Here is a 20,667-nt window from a genome sequence, read left to right on the forward strand (position 1 = left end):
TCTGTCGTAGAGAGCAGCCCAAATGGCTCTTTTGTCATTACAACAAAGGCGACGGATATAGATGAGGGTCCAAATGGTGAAATAGAGTACTCTCTTGGCATAAACATAGCACCATCAGTGGTGGCATTGTTTCATGTCGACCGTGTTAGTGGAGAAGTATTTTTGAAAAATAATTTGGATTATGAACATCAATCGTCTTATCGATTTGATATTACTGCAAAAGATAAAGGCTTCCCGACAATGGAAGGCCGCTGCAGTGTGCAAGTTGATGTGTTAGATTTAAATGATAATGCACCGGAAATTGTATTAACTTCCAAACCCAGTTTGGTACCGGAGAACTCTTCAATTGTAACAGTTGTGGCTTTGCTGAGTGTACGTGATCCTGACTCTGGCAAAAATGGTGAAGTAACCTTATATCTTCCAAAAGGCGCCCCTTTTGCTCTGAAACCATCCTTTTCAAATAATTACGCTCTGGTCACAAGTGCTGCTTTAGACCGGGAGACTGTCTCTGACTACAATATTGAGATAACAGCCATGGATGGAGGCTCTCCTCCTCTCTCGAGTCAAAAAATGATCCCCGTCAGCATCACTGACGTGAATGACAACCCACCCGTGTTCTCTCAGAGCTCGTACAATGTTTATTTAAGAGAAAACGGAGTAGCAGGCTCGATACTTTACTCAGTGTCTGCAAGTGACCCGGATGCTGGTGAAAATGCCAAAGTGTCCTACTCCATCGTGGACTCCAAGGTGCAGGACGTGTCCATGTCGTCTTACGTTTACGTCAACTCGGAGAACGGCAGCATTTACAGCATGCACTCGTTCGACTACGAGAAAGTTAAAGTGTTTCAGGTTCAGGTTGAGGCGAAGGACCAGGGCTCCCCGCCTTTCAGTACTCACGCCACCGTTCACGTTTTCATCCTGGACCAGAATGACAACGCCCCCGTTGTCATTTACCCCGCCCCCCACACTGCCACCCACCTGCGGGTTCCCCGCTCGGCCAAGGCGGGCCATCTGCTCACTAAGGTGACGGCCGTGGACGCCGATTCGGGCCACAACGCCTGGATCTCGTACAAAGTGGCGGAGGCCACTGACGCCTCCCTGTTCACGCTCAATTTGTACACGGGGGAGCTGAGGACAAAACGCGCTATGTCCGAGCACGACGACTCCTCTCAGAGGCTGATCGTCCAAGTCAAGGATGACGGGGAACCAGCCCAGTCGGCCACCGTCACACTGTCCGTCCTGCTGGAGGACGGCGTGAGCGAACCCACCTTGGAGCTGACACACAAGGTGTCCGAGTCCGGCAAGAAGGGTGGCGGAATCACGCTGTATTTGATCGTGGCTCTGGCCTCTGTGTCCTTGTTGTCTCTGGTCACGTTGCTCGTCTTGGGTGTCAAATGTATGAGGAGCAGCGCGAGCGGCGCCATTTGTTGTGCACAAAGGACATTCTCAAACGAGGACAAGAAGCCCAACAGAAATCTGCACATTCAGCTCAACACCGATGGACCCATCAAGTACGTGGAGGTTCTGGGGGGTGACGTCATGTCTCAGAGTCACTCCTTCCACTCGTGCATGTCTCCCATGTCGGAGTACAGTGATTTCACCTTGGTCAAGCCCAGTAGCACCACTGACTTTAAGGAGGTCATCAGCGTCCTGGATGCTTCATTGCCTGACAGCACCTGGACCTTTGAGAGTCAGCAGGTGAGCACCACTTTGGTTTGCATTCAAGCACAGCTTGTTGCACTCCACCTTCATGTCATTCACACATTTGTTGCTGTTGTTGTTGTTAAACTATTTACCGGACTGCTATATCCTCATTAGGGTCGTGGGGGTGCTGTAGCCTAACCAAGCCATGTCCGGGCACTAAGCGAGGGGACACCCTGAACCGGTTTTCAGCCAACTGCAGGGCTCATGAAAAATAGCAAACATCCGAGCTCACACTCATACCTACGAGTATTCAATTAGCCTGCCAAGCATATTTTTGAAATGTGGGAGGAAACTGGAGAACGCATAAAAAAACCCACGCAGGCCGGGAAGAACATGCAAACTCTACACTCACGACTTCACTGTGAAGTCTGCGTGCTAACCACTCGACTACCCGGCTGTCCGTTGTTCAACTAGTGATCCTTTTTCAAGTCACTACTTACTTCATTTACTTACTTGATATTGGTTTCACTCCCTGGTGCTTTCTACTATCTTTGTGACTGCTTTATTTCCTGTTTATGATTGCTGCCCATGTTAAGCGCTTTGTTCCAGCTTCAGTGGTTGTTAAAGCGCTATTTAAATCAACATGTATTGTATTGATTTAAAAGAAATCTCTTCATCCTCACGACATGCTGTCTTTAGATGTTCTAATAACATTGTTTTGCAGTAATCTATATAGTTTTATTGTGAAAAGGAACTTCAATGTGACGTCGTCCAGTGCCTTGATTGAAACACTTCAGCACCATGCATGTCTAGATAGCGATTGTAGAAGCACAAAACAAAATAGATTTGCCAGTTGTCACAGTCTTCTGAAAATTATATTGGTTAGCATAGTTAGCTTCCTCCATCTTAATTGATATGATAGGATTGCATGATGACGTGTCCATAAACCGGCGCAGATGATATATGCCGTATATGTGTGCGTGTGTCTGTGTATGTGAATGTTAGTGTGTACGTGTGTGTGGGTGTGTGTGTTGGGAGAGGTGGCTGTGCCTTTAAGAGTGAGTGTGGATCAGCTGCCTTCTAGTTGGATGTTGAAAACGCAACCACTGAACCAATAGAATTGCAGACTGTACAAAGCAATCTCGTCCCAGCCCCCAAGCAGCTTCATCTCACAAGTAGAAAGCACCGAGCCGCAGCACAGACAGAATGGAATCAGCTGGGTGATTGTTTTTCTTAATATGAAAATAAATGCAAGCTCATAGTTCTACGAAGATGAGTTGAGGCATTTAAGGTGGAAATCTTCCCAGTTTATATGGATGGAGCAATTGCTGCGAAGAAAATGTTGAAGAGGATTTTAGTGTGGTAGCCGAACAAGGATGACAAAGACAAAAGGATTCCGAGACTGGCGATGGAGAGCTCTTTTGTGGCATTTTCTCTTGTGGACTACAGTGGATGCGCAGACTCGTTACACCATCCCCGAGGAGCTCAAAAAAAGCTCCGTGGTGGGGAATCTTGCCAAAGATTTATCTTTGGGGCTGTCCGAGATATTCGAGCGCAACCTGCGCGTCGCCTCCGAGGCTGGTAAGCAGTATTTCAGCGTTGATGCGGGGAAGGGCGAGCTGCTGGTCAGCGACAGAATAGACAGAGAGGCTTTGTGTGGACAAAGCGCAAGCTGTGTGCTCCCTCTGCAGGTCGTCGTCGAAAACCCTTTGCAGTTGCATCGAATCGAAGTGGAAATCAGAGACATTAACGACAATTTCCCTAGTTTTCAAACGCAGGAAATTACCCTTAAAATACCAGAATCTGTTGCAGTTGGAAAACGTTTTCCTTTAGAGAGCGCAGAGGACCCTGATGTTGGAATCAATTCTCTCAAAACATATCATTTAATGAAAAACAAATATTTTTCTTTAAAGTTTAAAGATGAAAAGAATGGTCTAAGAGCTCCAGAATTGGTGTTAGATAAATCGCTGGACAGGGAAAAAGTGTCCGTTCATCATTTGCTCATAACAGCTGTGGATGGGGGAAACCCGGTAAAAACTGGAACCTGTAAAATTATAATTGATGTACTTGATGTTAATGACAATTTTCCTGTATTTGATGAAAAAGAGTACAAAGTATCTTTAAGAGAGAATAGCACAAAAGGAACGTTCGTTTTGAAATTAAAAGCTACAGATAGTGATCAGGGAGCTAATAGTGAAATAAAATATTATTTTGGGGACCGTACTTCGGAAGCTGTTTCATCAACATTTGAAATCAATGAACAAACCGGACAAATTGTTTTAAAGGGAGAGTTAGACTATGAGGCTTTTGTATCCTACCTCATTGATGTAACTGCAAAAGACAAAGGAGTACCTGAAATGGAAGGTCACTGTCGCCTGCAGCTTGACATAGAAGACATAAATGACAACGCTCCTGAGATTGTTCTGACTTCTAAACCTAGTTCTGTACGTGAAGATGCGTCACGTAGCACAGTGGTGGCTTTGATTAGCGTCAAAGACATTGACTCCGGAAATAACAGTAAAGTTTCACTTCAGCTACCTAACGGATTGCCTTTTACACTGAAACCGTCGTTTTCAAATAATTACGCTCTGGTCACGAGTGGTGCTTTAGACCGAGAGAGTGTTTCTGACTACAATATTGAGATTACAGCCACTGATGGAGGCTCTCCTCCTCTCTCAAGTCGGAAAATGATCTCCGTCAACATCACTGACGTGAATGACAACCCACCCGTGTTCTCTCAGAGCTCGTACAACATTTATTTAAGAGAAAACAGAGTAGCAGGATCGAGACTGTACTCGGTGTCCGCAAGTGACCCGGATGCTGGTGAAAATGCCAAAGTGTCCTACTCCATCGTGGACTCCAAAGTGCAGGACGTCTCCGTGTCGTCTTACGTTTACATTAACTCAGAGAACGGCAGCATTTATAGCATGCACTCGTTCGACTACGAGAAAGTCAAAGTGTTTCAGGTTCAGGTTGAGGCGAAGGACCAGGGCTCCCCACCTCTCAGTAGTCACGCCACCGTCCATGTTTTCATCCTGGACCAGAACGACAATGCCCCCATTTTCATTTACCCCTCCCCCCACGCCGCCTCCCACCTGAGGCTGCCCCGCTCGGCCAAGGCGGGCCACCTGCTCACCAAGGTGACGGCCGTGGACGCCGACTCGGGCCACAACGCCTGGATCTCGTACAAAGTGGCGGAGGCCACGGAGGCCACTGTCGCCTCCCTGTTCACGCTCAATTTGTACACGGGGGAGCTGAGGACAAAACGCGCCGTGTCCGAGCACGACGACTCCTCTCAGAGGCTGATCGTCCAAGTCAAGGATGACGGGGAACCGGCCCAGTCGGCCACCGTCACGCTGTCCGTCCTGCTGGAGGACAGAGTGAGCGAGCCCGCCTTGGAGCTGAGACACAAGGCGTCCGAGCCCGGCAAGAATGGCGGCAGAATCACGCTTTCTTTGATTGTGGCTCTGGCCTCTGTGTCCTTGTTGTCTCTGGTCACGTTGCTCGTCTTGGGCGTCAAATGCGTGAGGAGCAGCGCGAGCGGCACCATTTGCTGTGCGCGAAGGACACTCTCAAACGAGGACAAGAAGCCCAACAGAAATCTGCACATTCAGCTCAACAGCGATGGACCCATCAAGTACGTGGAGGTTCTGGGGGGTGACGTCATGTCTCAGAGTCACTCCTTCCGCTCGTGCATGTCTCCCATGTCGGAGTACAGCGATTTCACCTTGGTCAAGCCTAGTAGCACCATTGACTTTAAGGAAGTCATCAGCGTCCTGGATGCTTCTTTGCCTGACAGCACCTGGACCTTTGAGAGCCAGCAGGTGAGCACCACTTTGGTTTGCTCTCGACAATTTCTGCAACTGACCTCTAGTCATGCACAATTTATCATTGTATGGTTTCAACTGTGAGTCACCAAGTCTTGATCTGTAACTGGCATCAGATTTATTGAGTTGCAGTCCATTTCCCCCGTTTATTTTAATGACATGACATGCAATCTATGCATCACCCCGTTTATTTTAATTACATTATGGTGTTTAAATGCATATTTTTGAAATATTTCAGCGCAATATTAGACAAAACGGGCTCTAGATTGAAATGTAACAAAATATAGATTGAATTCATTGTTCAGTTTTATTTGTAAGGATACATCTTGTTTCCGGTTTTCATTTGAAAAAAGTCATAAACGACATCCTGACTTGACGCTAGACATGATATATCCTAAAAATATACTAATTTAAAGTTGTAAAAAACATGTCACCCAACAAAAAGACTCATTCAGAAACAGAACACGTGAACTTCCAGGGTCATAACAGGCACGCTTGCAGGCAAACTTGTCACTTGCACAAAACACAGCCTCAGAAAAGATTCGATTTCAAACTCAAGTCATTTAAAATGTATACGTACCCGATACAAAATATGGTGCTTTATTGGGGCTACATTGCGAAGATTTGGGGGTGCAAGTCCGGTTGCGGCATGTTGAGTGTATCCGTAAATGCTTGACAAATGATTGAGACCTCTTAATTCGCACAATCTGTCTCTGATTTGGTCTTTTTTCCCTCTGGTTCTTGAACATCAAATTAGACATGTAAAATATGGGGTCAGATGTGGCAGGTTTTTTTTCAGTCGTATTTATCATTTTGGCTCTCACATTCAAGTTCTAATCACTGTATTAACAAACATGACAAAAAAGTGTTTTTCTTTTTGTTTCGTTTTTTGTGGGTTTTTTTTGCCAACGGTGCCCTTTAGTTGTGCTTTTTGTCTGACATGTGAGATGAGAATTTGCTTCTATTTATGATCACGTTAATCTGGACCAACAATACTTCAAATGGTCTGAATTTTAGCAATGTACTTAATAGGCTATCAATTAAATTGCAAATAAAGAAGCAGTGCCGCACCACAGAGATGGCATAAATATTTGAATAAAGCACTACAGCACTGATGTATTAAAATAAAATCTCACTTGGAACTATTGGTGCTTTCATCTAGTTGCATTCAACTCTCCTTGGAGACAATATGACAAAATATTAGGCTCCAAATTTCAAATCCGCCTGAGCAGAGTGTTGGGTTTAAAAGCAATAGATTCCCTTCCAACGTGTTGGATAATTTTGTCTGTAAAACACATTTGCGCTGTGTTTATTTCACCCCAACAATTGGAGATACAGTATATAAATTTGTGGGTGCGTTAATTTGCATTTTAAATCAATGCAGGACTCATTTATGTATTGAATCTATTCAAATGCAGTCAACTCTATGTAGCCTACTGTATGTGTGTGTCTCTCACTCACGTGCACAGTCTTTAAATTGAAAGCCTTCTGAATTGTATTGAGACATTAATGCCAACACATGCAGTGTAGAATTAGAACTGACATTTTCTCCAAAAATGTTTGTAATTCACATTAAACTGGCACCTTGTCTGAGAAAGGATACATGATAGAGATTGCGGTTTAATTACGACTGTGAGCTGATAACAACTGAAACTTGGTTGTGAAATGCAATACTGTATTGATTCCTTTCTTAACTGTGTCAACGCACCAATTCCGGACATTTATGGTGCACTATCGCCATCCACTGGTCGAAAGTTACATATCATTAGTTAGCAATTCATGAAAACAATTGTAATTTCAGAAGTGCTGGAGGACATTCACAAAGAAAACAAAATTTCTCTCATAATTGCATTAAACGTCATATTAGTGCTTGCAGTGGGGCAAAAATACTGTCACTTTAAGAGAGTTTGGAGATCAGTAGCACCACATTGGCTGGTGGAAGTGCAAACCGTCAACCAATAGAATTGAAGAATGTACAACGCAATCTCGTCCCAACCCCCTGCTCAGCTTCATTTCATTAGCACTGAGAAAGCACTGGGCTGCGGCACAGACAGAAAAGAATCGGGTCGTATTTTTTCGAACATATAACGCATTCTGTAGTTTTGCCCAAATGGCTTGAGATATGTATTGATTATTTTAATATTTCGTATTTGTGTGGCTGGACCAAACGCCGTGAAGGGGATGTGAATGAGGATGTTTGCGTCATAGCGGAGCAAGAATGACAAAGACAAAAGGATGCCGGGACTGCCGATGGCAAGCTCTTTTGTGGCATTTTCTATTGTGGACTACAGTGGATGCACAAACTCGTTACAGTATACCAGAGGAGCTAAAGCAAGGCTCCGTGGTGGGGAATCTGGCCAAAGATTTGTCATTGGGTCTGTCCGAGATATTTGAGCGCAATCTGCGCGTCGCCTCCGAGGCTGGTAAGCAGTATTTCAGCGTGGATGCGGGGAAGGGCGAGCTGCTGGTCAGCGACAGAATAGACAGAGAGGCTTTGTGCGGACAAAGCGCAAGCTGCGTCCTCCCTCTGCAATTGTTGGTGGAAAAACCTTTACATCTGCACCGAATTGAAGTCGACATTAAAGACATTAATGACAATTCACCTCGGTTTCATACAAACGAACTCTCTTTAAAAATCGCGGAATCCGCCGCAGTCGGGACTCGTTTCCTTTTAGAAAGTGCGGAGGATTTAGATATTGGCCGCAATTCTGTAAAAAGTTATACTTTGGCGAAAAACGAATGTTTTACGTTGAAAGTAAAGGAGGTGGAGGATGGTAAATTAGTTCCCGAGTTGGTGTTACACAAACCACTAGATAGAGAAAAGAAATCTTCTCATCATCTTCTCTTGACTGCTTTAGACGGAGGAAATCCAGTCATGTCTGGCACTGCACAAATTACTATTAAGGTGCTTGACAACAATGACAATTTTCCTGTTTTCGACAAACATTTGTACAAAGCGTCCTTACAAGAGAACGTGGAAAAAGATACATTTGTACTTAAAATAACAGCGACTGATGCAGACGAGGGACAAAACGGAGAAGTGGAATATTTTTTTAGTAAACGCACACTTGATTCCGTGCTGCTTGTTTTTAAATTAAATTCGCAGACAGGTGAAATATTTTTAAAAGGAGACTTCGATTATGAAAAAGCTGTTTCGTACAAAATAGAAATGACTGCTAAAGACAAAGGGATTCCCGAAATGGAGAGTCACTGTCGTGTGCAGATTGATGTTCTTGATATGAATGATAATGCTCCAGAAATTATCCTTACCTCAGAACCGCAGCCAATCCGTGAGGATGCACCAAATGGATCTGTTGTCGCTCTGCTTACATCACGTGATGCAGACTCGGGCAATAATAGTAAAGTAACATTGCAGATAACAAAAGGCTCACCTTTTATCCTTAAACCATCGTTTTCAAATAATTACGCCCTGGTCACCAGTGGTATTTTAGACCGAGAGGGCACGTCAAATTACAATATTGAGATAACAGCCACGGATGCAGGCTCTCCTCCACTTTTGAGTAAAAAAATGATCTCCGTCAGCCTCACTGACGTGAATGATAACACACCTGTGTTCTCTCGGAGTTCGTACAATGTTTATCTGAGAGAAAATGGAGTAGCAGGCTCGATACTGTACTCGGTGTCCGCAAGTGACCCGGATGCTGGTGAAAATGCCAAAGTGTCCTATTCCATCGTGGACTCCAAAGTGCAGGATATGTCCGTGTCGTCTTACGTTTACGTCAACTCGGAGAACGGCAGCATTTACAGCATGCATTCGTTCGACTACGAGAAAGTCAAAGTGTTTCAGGTTGAGGTTGAGGCCAAGGACCAGGGCTCCCCGCCTCTCAGTAGTCACGCCACCGTCCACGTTTTCATCCTGGACATGAACGACAACGCCCCTGTTGTTATCTACCCCTCCCCCCACGCCGCCTCCCACCTGCGGGTCCCCCGCTCGGCCAAGGCGGGCCACCTGCTCACCAAGGTGACGGCCGTGGACGCCGACTCGGGCCACAACGCCTGGATCTCGTACAAAGTGGCGGAGGCCACGGACGCCTCCCTGTTCACGCTCAATTTGTACACGGGGGAGCTGAGGACGAAACGCGCCGTGTCCGAGCACGACGACTCCTCTCAGAGGCTGATCGTCCAAGTCAAGGACGACGGGGAACCGGCCCAGTCGGCCACCGTCACTCTGTCCGTCCTGCTGGAGGACGGCGTGAGCGAGCCCCCCTTGGAGCTGATCCACAAGGTGTCCGAGTCCGGCAAGAAGGGCGGCAGAATTGCGCTGTATTTGATCGTGGCTCTGGCCTCCGTGTCCTTGTTGTCTGTAGTCACGTTGCTCGTCTTGGGCGTCAAATGCGTGAGGAGCAGAGCGAGCGGTGCCATTTGTTGTACACGACGGACATTCTTAAACGAGGACAAGAAGCCCAACAGAAATCTGCACATTCAGCTCAACACCGATGGACCCATCAAGTACGTGGAGGTTCTGGGGGGTGACGTCATGTCTCAGAGTCACTCCTTCCGCTCGTGCATGTCTCCCATGTCGGAGTACAGCGATTTCACCTTGGTCAAGCCTAGTAGCACCACTGACTTTAAGGAGGTCATCAGCGTCCTGGATGCTTCTTTGCCCGACAGCACCTGGACATTTGAGAGCCAGCAGGTGAGCCAATTTTTTTTTTTTTGGGGGGGGGGGGGGGGGGGAAGATTAATTGTAATCATAGAACTCAGAATCCAAAATACTTGCGCCAGTAAAACTAGAATCAATAGTCTCGGAAATATTTCCCGAGGTAAATGTATTTAAAAACGTTGGGTGGTTGGGGGAAAAAACTATTTGACTCACATGTCTCCTGTCTTGTCCAATTCAAGCTGAGTGTTTCAGCACCACTTTAGAGGACAGCGACGGTAATGAGTGCCTATTGGGACCACTTCTCAAGCTGGAGTTGCGGGAATGTTGCAAGAACTGATTTTGAATGATAATTATTTTAATGTGGTTGTTGTTGTAATTGTCATTATTGTTGTTTGTGTTACACTTCATATTTTCGTAATCAAAAGCTGCTACAGAATATAACCATTTGAAAAAATAAAAATAAAGGGAAGGCAAACACCGAAGGTTTTTTGTAAAAAGGTCGAAAGGCCACACCTGAGGAGAGTTGTTGGTATTAATTCGTTAATTCAAAGATTAAAATTAATCTCCTGATGTCGTATATGACACGAACACCCGCTTACTATCAAATTAGGTACATAGCCATACACAATGGGTAATCATCATCGAAAACTTGCAGTCCAATTACTGAACTCTACTGAAAAATAATGTTTTTAAACATCTGTCTTTTTTGAAAGGGAGTAGTGCATTATCTTTTAAACAGAATTATTTTAATCCACCGTCTTTAAAAATGAATCAGGATACCTCCTGTTTCTACAGGTGTTGTCAATTGTCTCATATATATATATATATATATATATATATATATATATATATATATATATATATATATATATATATATATATATATATATATATATATATATATGTCTTGTGCTTATTGAATATTCAAAACAAAGGCTGACATTCTGATGCCTTTCTTGTTCGCCGTTGAGGGCAGAAAAGCTCTGTGCGTGTATGTTGGTGTGTGACATGGATACCGAGAGCGTCTCATTGGCCGAGCGGATGGATGCTGTGCACCAATAGCTGTCTGAACTGTTGAAAGAGATCTTCTCCCTCCCCCGTACAATTCAGCAAGACAACCACAATGCTCAGTGTGAGGAGGAGAGAGTATACATTTGCCATGTAGTGGCGTTGTACGTCGTTGTATTTTTCATTTTCACGATGGATGGACGTTGTTTGAGGATGTCACGTGGTTGGAATATTGGATTTGTTTTTACGGTCTCTCTTTCTTTGGACGGGAATTGATGCATTTCATTGAGAGAAGGATGGAAAAGACAAAAGGATGCCGGGATTGGCGATGGCAAGCTCTTTTGTGGCATTTTGCTTTGTGGACTACAGTGGATACGCATACTCTGTACAGGATCCCCGAGGAGCTCAAAAAAGGTTCCGTGGTGGGGAATTTGGCCAAAGATTTGTCTTTGGGGCTCGCCGAGATATTTGAGCGTAATCTGCGCGTCGCCTCCGAGGCTGGTAAGCAGTATTTCAGCGTTGATGCGGGGAAGGGCGAGCTGCTGGTCAGCGACAGAATCGACAGAGAGGCGTTGTGCGGACAAAGCGCAAGCTGCGTGCTCCCCCTGCAGGTCGTCGTCGAAAATCCTTTGGAATTGCATCGAATTGAGGTTGAAATACGAGACGTTAATGATAATTCTCCCACTTTTACTTCGATTGAGTTATTTAAATTAGCCGAATCAGCCGCTGTCGGCTGGCATTTTCCTTTGAAAAGCGCAGTGGATCCTGACGTGGGAAGCAACTCAATAAAATCTTATACTCTCAGTAAAAATGACTGCTGTTCCCTTCAGATAAAAGAAATAGAGGGTGGAAAACCTGTCCCCGAGCTCGTGTTGGATAAGCCTTTCGACAGAGAGAAGAAGGCTGTTCATAAAATATTATTAACTGCATTCGATGGAGGAAGTCCGACTCGATCAGGCACGTCAGAAATTACAATAAACGTACTTGACATCAATGATAACTTTCCGGTTTTTGAGAGAAATCTCTACAAAGTAACAGTGAGTGAAAATGGTGTGAAAGGAGCTGTTATTATCATTACAAAAGCAACAGATGCAGATGAAGGGTTGAATGGCGAAATTAGCTTTTCATTTGGCTCCACAACTCCAGATTCTGTGCTGTCAGTTTTTGACATGAATCCCGTGACTGGTGCAATGACTTTAAAAGAGCAATTAGACTACGAGACCACAAAGTCATATGACATTGACATCACCGCTAAAGATAACGGCAGCCCTGAGATGGAGGGTCATTGTCGAGTGCAAGTTGATGTGATGGACTCCAATGATAATCCTCCTGAAATTGTCCTCACTTCTCAGCCCAAACCTGTGCGTGAGGATGCCCCAAGGGGAAGTGTTGTCGCTCTCATAAGTGCTCGTGATCTTGACTCAGGTCATAATGGTAATGTCACATTACACTTGAAAGAAGTCTCCCCTTTTGCCCTCAAAAGCTCGTTTTCGAACATTTACTCGCTGGTCACTAGTGCTGCTTTAGACCGCGAGAGTGTATCTGAGTATAATATTGAGATAACCGCAACTGACGGAGGCTCTCCTCCTCTCTCGAGTCAAAAAACGATCTCTGTAAGCATCACTGACGTGAATGACAACCCACCTGTGTTCTCTCAGGGCTCGTACAATGTTTATTTAAGAGAGAACGGAGTAGCAGGCTCGATACTATACTCGGTGTCCGCATGTGACCCGGATGCTGGTGAAAATGCCAAAGTGTCCTACTCCATCGTGGACTCCAAAGTGCAGGACGTCTCCGTGTCGTCTTACGTTTACGTCAACTCGGAGAACGGCAGCATTTACAGCATGCACTCGTTCGACTACGAGAAAGTAAAAGTGTTTCGGGTTGAGGTTGAGGCGAAGGACCAGGGCTCCCCACCTCTCAGTAGTCACGCCACCGTCCACGTTTTCATCCTGGACCAGAACGACAACGCCCCCGTTGTCATCTACCCCTCCCCCCACGCCGCCTCCCACGTGCGGGTGACCCGCTCGGCCATGGCGGGCCACCTGCTCACCAAGATGACGGCCGTGGACGCCGACTCGGGCCACAACGCCTGGATCTCGTACAAAGTGGCGGAGGCCACGGACGCCTCCCTGTTCACGCTCAATTTGTACACGGGGGAGCTGAGGACGAAACGCGCCGTGTCCGAGCACGACGACTCCTCTCAGAGGCTGATCGTCCAAGTCAAGGACGACGGGGAACCGGCTCAGTCGGCCACCGTCACGCTGTCCGTCCTGCTGGAGGACGGCGTGAGCGAGCCCGCCTCGGAGCTAAGACACAAAGTGTCCGAGTCCGACAAGAAGGGCGGCAGAATCGCGCTGTATTTTGATCGTGGCTCTGGCCTCCGTGTCCTTGTTGTCTCTAGTCACGTTGCTCGTTTTGGGCGTCAAATGTGTGAGGAGCAGCGCGAGCGGCACCATTTGTTGTGCGCGAAGGACATTCTCAAACGAGGACAAGAAGCCCAACAGAAATCTGCACATTCAGCTCAACACCGATGGGCCCATTAAGTACGTGGAGGTTCTGGGAGGTGACGTCATGACTCAGAGTAACTCCTTCCGCTCGTGCATGTCTCCCATGTCGGAGTTTAGCGATTTCACCTTGGTCAAGCCCAGTAGCACCACTGACTTTAAGGAAGTCATCAGCGTTCTGGATGCTTCTTTGCCCGACAGCACCTGGACCTTTGAGAGCCAGCAGGTGAGGGGATATTCTCAAATCAAACGACACAATCTGATAATTCAAGCATTTGTCATGTCTCAAGTCAAATTTTCAACTTCCGAATTAACACGTTGCATAGGTCTTGTTTTTATCCATCATTCCATGTTTTAATCTGATTTTCCTCACTCGGATCAGGGCCGTTTTTTTTAATCCTCAGCCAGCTGCCTCTCGACAGTTGACTTTATTCCACTTTAAAATGATTTCAAATAACATGCTACATTCGTAAATGTTAAATCACAGTAGATTGCATTAAAAGTAAGCATTACAACAAATGACTAAAATGACTAAAACGACATTGTATTAGTATTAGTCATAGTAATGGTGGTGGTGGTGGTTATAGTGGTGGTTATCGTGGTGGTTGTGTCAAGTGAGCAGCAGATGAAAACAGACAATGCTTGATTCGCATGAGTTTGACCGTGAGGTAGTGTTGCCCAATTTCACAGTTCATAATGTTATTTGTATGTATTTCTATTCTTGACTTTTGTGGTATCATTTAAATACTTGGCTGGACAAGCCCAAGCCAAATTAAGGAGGGCTGAGCATCAGGTCGGGCATCCGTTACAATTAAGCAGGAAATTAGTATTGAAATTGGAGAAGGTTCATCCTGAACCCAAATATACCAGACGTCTCTGAGGAAGTTCAGTTTTTTATTTTTATTTATTTATTTTTTTTTTTTTTTGGGGGGGGGGGGGCGGCGGTCGTAGCTTATGGGAAAAAATATTTTGCTCCCGAGTTGGTTCTTACTATTTATTTGTATGGAATATTGCATATTTTATTCATCACAACCCATTTACCCACCGCGGTACTGCTTTTTGTCCAATTTGTGAGATTGAGAAGTTTGGGTATGGCGCCCCCGTATGGGAGAAAATACTTTCACAACTTTTTTCCCACCACTCCCGATACGCGAATGAACTAAAAGATGCACCGCAGTGTCATGCGTTTTTGGTGCATTTCACGCTGTTTTTCCTCGTAACGAACGCAACCACAGAATATGAACACAGCGTTATTATTTCACATTTTTTGGGTCAAGTTTTTCCAAGCAACTTTTGGAGTTTGTGAGGAGAATCAAACACGCTTCCGGTGTATTCGCGTACGTGGGAAAGTGTGTGCGTGAGTGGGAGACTTTCGTCTACTTTCCAAAGAGGGAGGGAGGGGTTGTATGTCCTCTCCCCGCCCACGAGAGGAGAGAGGCGGGAGTGAGGAGCCAGAGCGAAGTTGAAGTATGCGGGGAAATGTTGACTTTTTCGGCCTCGTTTCCCCCCGAAAATCATGATCGCGTTCAAAATGCCCGTCGCTCGCGTCACCACCGAAGTGGTCGGGCTCGTCTTCACCAGACATCATAATGGATACTAATCGGTGACCGGAGAAGTTTCAGCGTTTTCCCGGACAATGGACTCCAGGCAGAGGAAGTGCCCCGGAGGAGCAGGCCAGCTGTCGCGGCTCTGCTGCTTTCTGGCCTGCATCTCCTCCGCTTCCGCCCAGCTCGCCTACTCGGTGTCGGAGGAGCTCAGTCCGGGATCCGTCGTGGGGAACATCGCGAAAGACCTCGGCCTGAGCACTCAGGGGATTGTCCGAAGGGGGCTACGTGTCCTGTCTGAAACGGGCACCGAGTATTTCGAGGTGAGGCAAGCGACTGGAGATTTGGTGATTAAACAGCAGATTGACAGAGAGCACATGTGCGAGTTGAGCACGACCTGCGCACTACACCTTCAGATACTTTTGTCGGATCCTTTGGAGATCCAGCGAGTCGTGGTGGACATCGTAGACGTCAACGACAACGCTCCGAGTTTTTCAACCAGCAGTGTGTCTTTGGAAGTGTCCGAGGCCGCCGCGCAGGGCACGAGATTCCGCTTGGAGAGCGCGCACGACCCGGACGTGGGCACCAACTCGTTACGCACGTACCATCTTGCGGAAAACGACTATTTTATATTGAATGTCGAGACCAAAAGTGACGGGAGCAAATTTCCAGAGCTTGTCGTGGACAAACCTTTTGATAGGGAGGTACAGGCTTCCTTTGAGCTGCTGCTCACTGCTGTGGACGGGGGGCAGCCGCAAAAATCAGGCTCGACGCTGCTTCTCATTAAGGTTTTGGACGTAAACGACAACGCACCTATTTTTGAGGAGTCTGTGAAAAAGGTGAGCCTATTCGAGAATGTCGCACTAGGCACTTTAGTGACGCAACTGAACGCCACGGACGCGGATTCAAGTCGCAATGGAGAAATATCATTCATGTTTAGTAAATACACGCCCGAGCGTGTCGTTAAACTCTTCACCGTGGATACGAAGAGCGGGGAGATTCGCGTGAACGGCGAAGTGGATTACGAGAAAGCCACGTCCTATCACATCACGGTGCAGGCCCGAGATGGGGGCTCCCCTGCGATGGAGGGCTCCTGCAACGTCATCATTGACGTTATCGACGTCAACGACAACGTGCCGGAGGTCACGCTGACGTCACTCACCAGTCCCATCCGAGAAGACTCCACCCCCGAGACGGTGATAGCCCTCATCAGTGCTCGGGATCTGGACTCGGGCAAGAACGGGGAGGTCAGTTTAACAATTCCGCAAAGTCTGCCGTTCAAACTCAACTCTGCCTTTGGAATGCACTACAGCCTGACCACAGCCGGGCCCCTCGACCGTGAGTTGCAGTCTGAGTACAAAGTGGTCATCAAAGCCAGCGACGGCGGCTCGCCTCCCATGTCGTCGCAAACCACCTTTGTGGTGAAGCTGTCCGACGTCAACGACAACGCACCCACCTTCTCCCAAAATTCCTACTCAGTGGACATTCCTGAGAATAACGCTCCGAGCGCTCCCATCACCGTTGTCTCGGCAACTGACCCGGACCTGGGGGACAATGCGCGCATCACCTACTCTATCCTTCACAGCATGGTCCAGGGCTCGCCCATCTCCTCCTATGTCTACATCAATCCGGAGAGCGGTCACATCTTCAGCATGCGTTCCCTGGATCACGAGCAGCTTAAGGCCTTCCGCATCGAGGTCCAGGCCCGGGATGCCGGGACGCCGCCCAGGACTACCAACGTCACTGTCCATGTGTTTGTGCTGGACGTGAACGACAACGCACCCGTGATTGTCTACCCGGCGTTTCCTCAAGACAAAGGACTGCAGCTCAGCGTGCCCCCGTCTGCTGGACCTGGCTACCTCATCAACAAACTGGTGGGGGTGGATGCTGATAGCGGGCTCAACGCTTGGTTGCTTTACTCCATTGCCCCCGGGCTGCATGCTGGCATGTTTCGTATCGGGGTGCACTCCGGCGACCTGCGCACAGCCCACAAGTGGGCTGACGAGGAAGAAGGCTCCACTTTTGACATTGTGGTCCTCATCCAAGACAACGGTGAGCCACCAAAGTCCACCTGGGTGAACATTACGGTTACGGTGGCGGAGAAGGCACTTGCAGATGACGCCCCGGTGCGACCTCACCACACCCCGCTGTCCCCTCGCGGCAGGATGTCTGACATCACCTTGTACCTCATTATCTCTCTCGCCTGCGTATCGGCTGTGTCTTTTATCACTTTTGCCGTCCTCATGGTGCGTTGCCTGAGGCACCGCGGGCACGGAATGGCCGACTCCGACTGCTGCTACTGCTGCTACTGCTGCTACGCTAATCATCGGCCTGGGCGCTACCACCAAGGGCCCAGCAAGGATTTACACCTACAGCTCAACACGGACGGGCCCATCCGTTATATGGAGGTCGTGGGAGGCCCCCATGATCCGCACATGCGCACTTATCGGCCCTGCTACTCCACCATATCCAGCAGGAGTGACTTTGTCTTCATGAAAACTCCCACGCTAAGTCACAGCAACACGCTCAACACCACTCTCAGCAGGAAGCAGCTAATGAACTCATCCAGTGAGGTGAGGAGATTCATTTTGGTTGGTGGGTTGGGGTGGGGGGTACTTTGGTCGTCAAAGCATCTCCACAAATTACACCATTCCAAGGCTTATTTGTTTATTGAGTAGTTTGGTTGCCGTAGCAGTGACATTCTTATAGTGGCGCACCACAAAATTGCTTATTTTGATCAACCAATGCTCCGCTATTCACTGAAAAACAAACATATTCATTCTTTTTTTGCTCAAATGTCAAGTATACGTGTAAAATAATCAATTTATCGGCATTGTCAAGCCAAGGGACTATGTTGAAGGGTTGGGAGGAGCTTTTGTAAGGTCATAGCTGTCAGACAGAAAAAGTTATTTGACCCTCACTTTGTTGCATATATAGGAAATTACGTACAAAGCTTTACGAATGTGCGGCACAATCATCCCCGCTGAAAACTAAGACCACCGACAGTGAGCCGAATTAGAACAATCTGCATAATTGCCCAAGTCATTTTTAACCTATTATTGAATCAGTAAAATATGACAATTACTTGGCACTTCTGCTGTTATGCTTCTGATATTGTTCAACCAGTACAGTTTCAAAAAATGCATGATGATTTTTTGAAAGGCAGAAATTTGGGTACAGCGCTTGAATTGAATCATTTTGTATTTTCAAATGAATGTGTCTTAGTTGTTGACCCCACTGGATGGTCAAAGACAAATTGAGAAACCTTGCACGCTTCAATTTGATTAATAGGATGTAACAGAAGATTTAAAAAAGAAAAAACAAACAAACAAACAGGAAAAAGTTCCTGTCATGTTGATTTAATGGCTGATAGAAATACAGCAGCAGAGAAAGAAACAGCTGGGCTCAGGAAAGAAAATACTCAAAGGAACGCAAGAAACCCCCCACTATGGTTCAGAACAGGAAATCACGGGGTCAATTATATGGCCCATGACTTCCTGTTGTCCACTGATGAATATTTGCAGCACTCTGCTCTGACTTCCCCTTTGAAGCGCCAAATGTATGAATTGTTATTCAGAAGCTGTTGATTAACCCAAAGCAGTAATGTAGATAGAGCACAAAACAGGTTGTGCTTTCTCTCTCAATCATGTCTTTTATTTCACAAAGCTTTTTAACATACTTCCTCCATGTTGAATTAGCTTCGCCCCCGAGGTCAGCAGATTGCCATCTGTCACAGTGTTCCACATGATGCATCTTTTCAATGAGGCCAAGAGAACTAGTGAGGAATTGAAGAGAAAGGGCTGGCAGGATTTTCGCACATGGCGGCAAAAGCCTTTTAAGGCTTACACAACGGCGGCCATCATATTGGTGCCTGTGCTTGTGGTTGTGAGACACATAAAGGGCCTCACAATATAGCTTGTAATTTTAGAAATGAGACGTGAGTTCCAGTGAGTCATGCTCGCTCACGACCATATTCATTCTTTTGTAATGCGCTGCTCCGGAACACTTGGTCTAACATGCCCTGAGCGGTGTTTAAAAATAGAGCGTGTGTCCTTCCTTTAGATCCGCTCACCACTGAAAGCATCCATTCCCATTTTGGCAGCTTGAAAGTATTCAATACCAAGGTGTTGCGTTAGCTCTTTCAGGTGTGTTTACACACAGGCTAGTCAGGTTGTGCAAATATAGCAGATTTGTCTGGACATTTTCAAGCATCACTCGCACCGAATTGGCTTATGCAGTTTTGGGAAAATGGCCTCGGGTTTTGTCAGTTACCTGCTCGTCTTTGTTTATTCAAAGCAAACACACATCCGGTTTCCTACTGGATGTGTTCTTCCTATCAGTCGCAATTGAACGGAGATGGGATAGATGGGGAATTCTACATCCTCGTGCTTTCTATTATAACAACAGATAGGTTTGAAATGTGTGTGTGTGTGTGTGTGTGTGTGTATGTGCAGAAAAACAAAAGAAAATGACTTCCTCCTTTTGGTTAGAGCACCAGGTGTAGTCCAGCCAAACAATTTTAAACATCATACAATTTACAAACTCTGCCTCTCAGAGTCAACACACACACAAAAATACACTGGATGGATGCAAGCACATTTTGTCTACTCCAAAATATCTCTGTCTACCAGTTGAATAGCATTTCATATCCACAATTAAATTGTATAAGTACTTTCTATGTCTTATTTCAGCATGGCAGATGTTCGCCAGATGCTTTCATAGGTATGACAACTGAGGCAGGTTGTAATTTGTTTGTTTAGCTCAAATATGCTACAGGTGTTGACTAAAAGTGCCTTCAGAAAGGTGAAATCCACACTCCGGTGGGATGAGATGCACTCCGACATGGCCCTTGGAGTCTATACAACCCACATATTGCACCCTCAATATTTTCAACGCTTTTACCCAAGCAGTGTTTGATAATCTTTATCCCTGACCTTGGCCTTGTTTTTTTGCCGGAGCCACACTGCTGGAATGCTGGGTCGCTTTCTGGATGTGTCGGATGGAACACACTCATTGGAGGCGGACATTTTTAGAATGCAATCATCGGACAGAGTGTAGAGGAGGATTAAGATTTGAGGTCGACCATTCTCTTCTCATTCACAAACGCTGTGGTTTTATTTCGCAATGGATGTTGATTTAGCTTTGTCTCAGTGCAGTTTTTTTGTTATTGGAGTGTGTGGGAGGAAAGAGTGCATTATTATCATAAAAGTAACATTCTTCTGAGCGTCCTCCAGCTTTCTATCATTCCCCTGGGGGTCGAACTACTCCTTTAATAATGCATCACATCATCTTTGCTGCTACTCGCTCCGGGGAAGCTCTCGTATCGAAGAGGCAGCGCGAATGGAGCTCTGCCAGCTTCCAAACACCGCATCAATGCACAAGAAGAGAATCTGGGCAGAAGTAGAAAATACATCATGCATTTTCATGAAAATTTAGTAAGATGTTGTTTGGCAACTGTCTTGAATGCGGAAATGATGACCCATAATCAAATTAATTCTTCGGCTGTGTGACCT

General features: G+C 46.3%; 1 protein-coding gene and 1 pseudogene across 50 annotated transcripts in view; both read left to right on the forward strand.

Moving 5' to 3' along the window:
- LOC148901447 (protocadherin gamma-A4-like) overlaps positions 1-20,667 on the forward strand; it is a 204,888-nt gene that overhangs the window by 176,043 nt on the left and 8,178 nt on the right. Inside the window, exon 1 of one of the 50 annotated variants that reach the window (XM_088987103.1) lies at positions 3,240-5,468. The exons of 45 other annotated variants lie outside the window; for them this stretch is intronic. In XM_088987103.1, coding sequence (XP_088843229.1) covers positions 3,531-5,468 — 1,938 coding nt within the window. In that variant the 5' untranslated portion in view covers positions 3,240-3,530. Of the gene's footprint in view, positions 1-3,239; positions 5,469-7,492; positions 10,129-14,569; positions 17,728-20,667 lie in introns of those variants that run through there. 4 more of the 50 variants (XM_089023880.1, XM_088986912.1, XM_089023847.1 and 1 more) reach the window with 4 other exon arrangements.
- Positions 11,615-13,788, forward strand: LOC148901452 (protocadherin gamma-C4 pseudogene; annotated as a pseudogene).

Source organism: Hippocampus bargibanti, linkage group LG02, assembly GCF_051943395.1.
Source record: "Hippocampus bargibanti isolate YZ-2025 linkage group LG02, ASM5194339v1, whole genome shotgun sequence".
In the NCBI taxonomy this organism is placed as follows: domain Eukaryota; kingdom Metazoa; phylum Chordata; class Actinopteri; order Syngnathiformes; family Syngnathidae; genus Hippocampus; species Hippocampus bargibanti.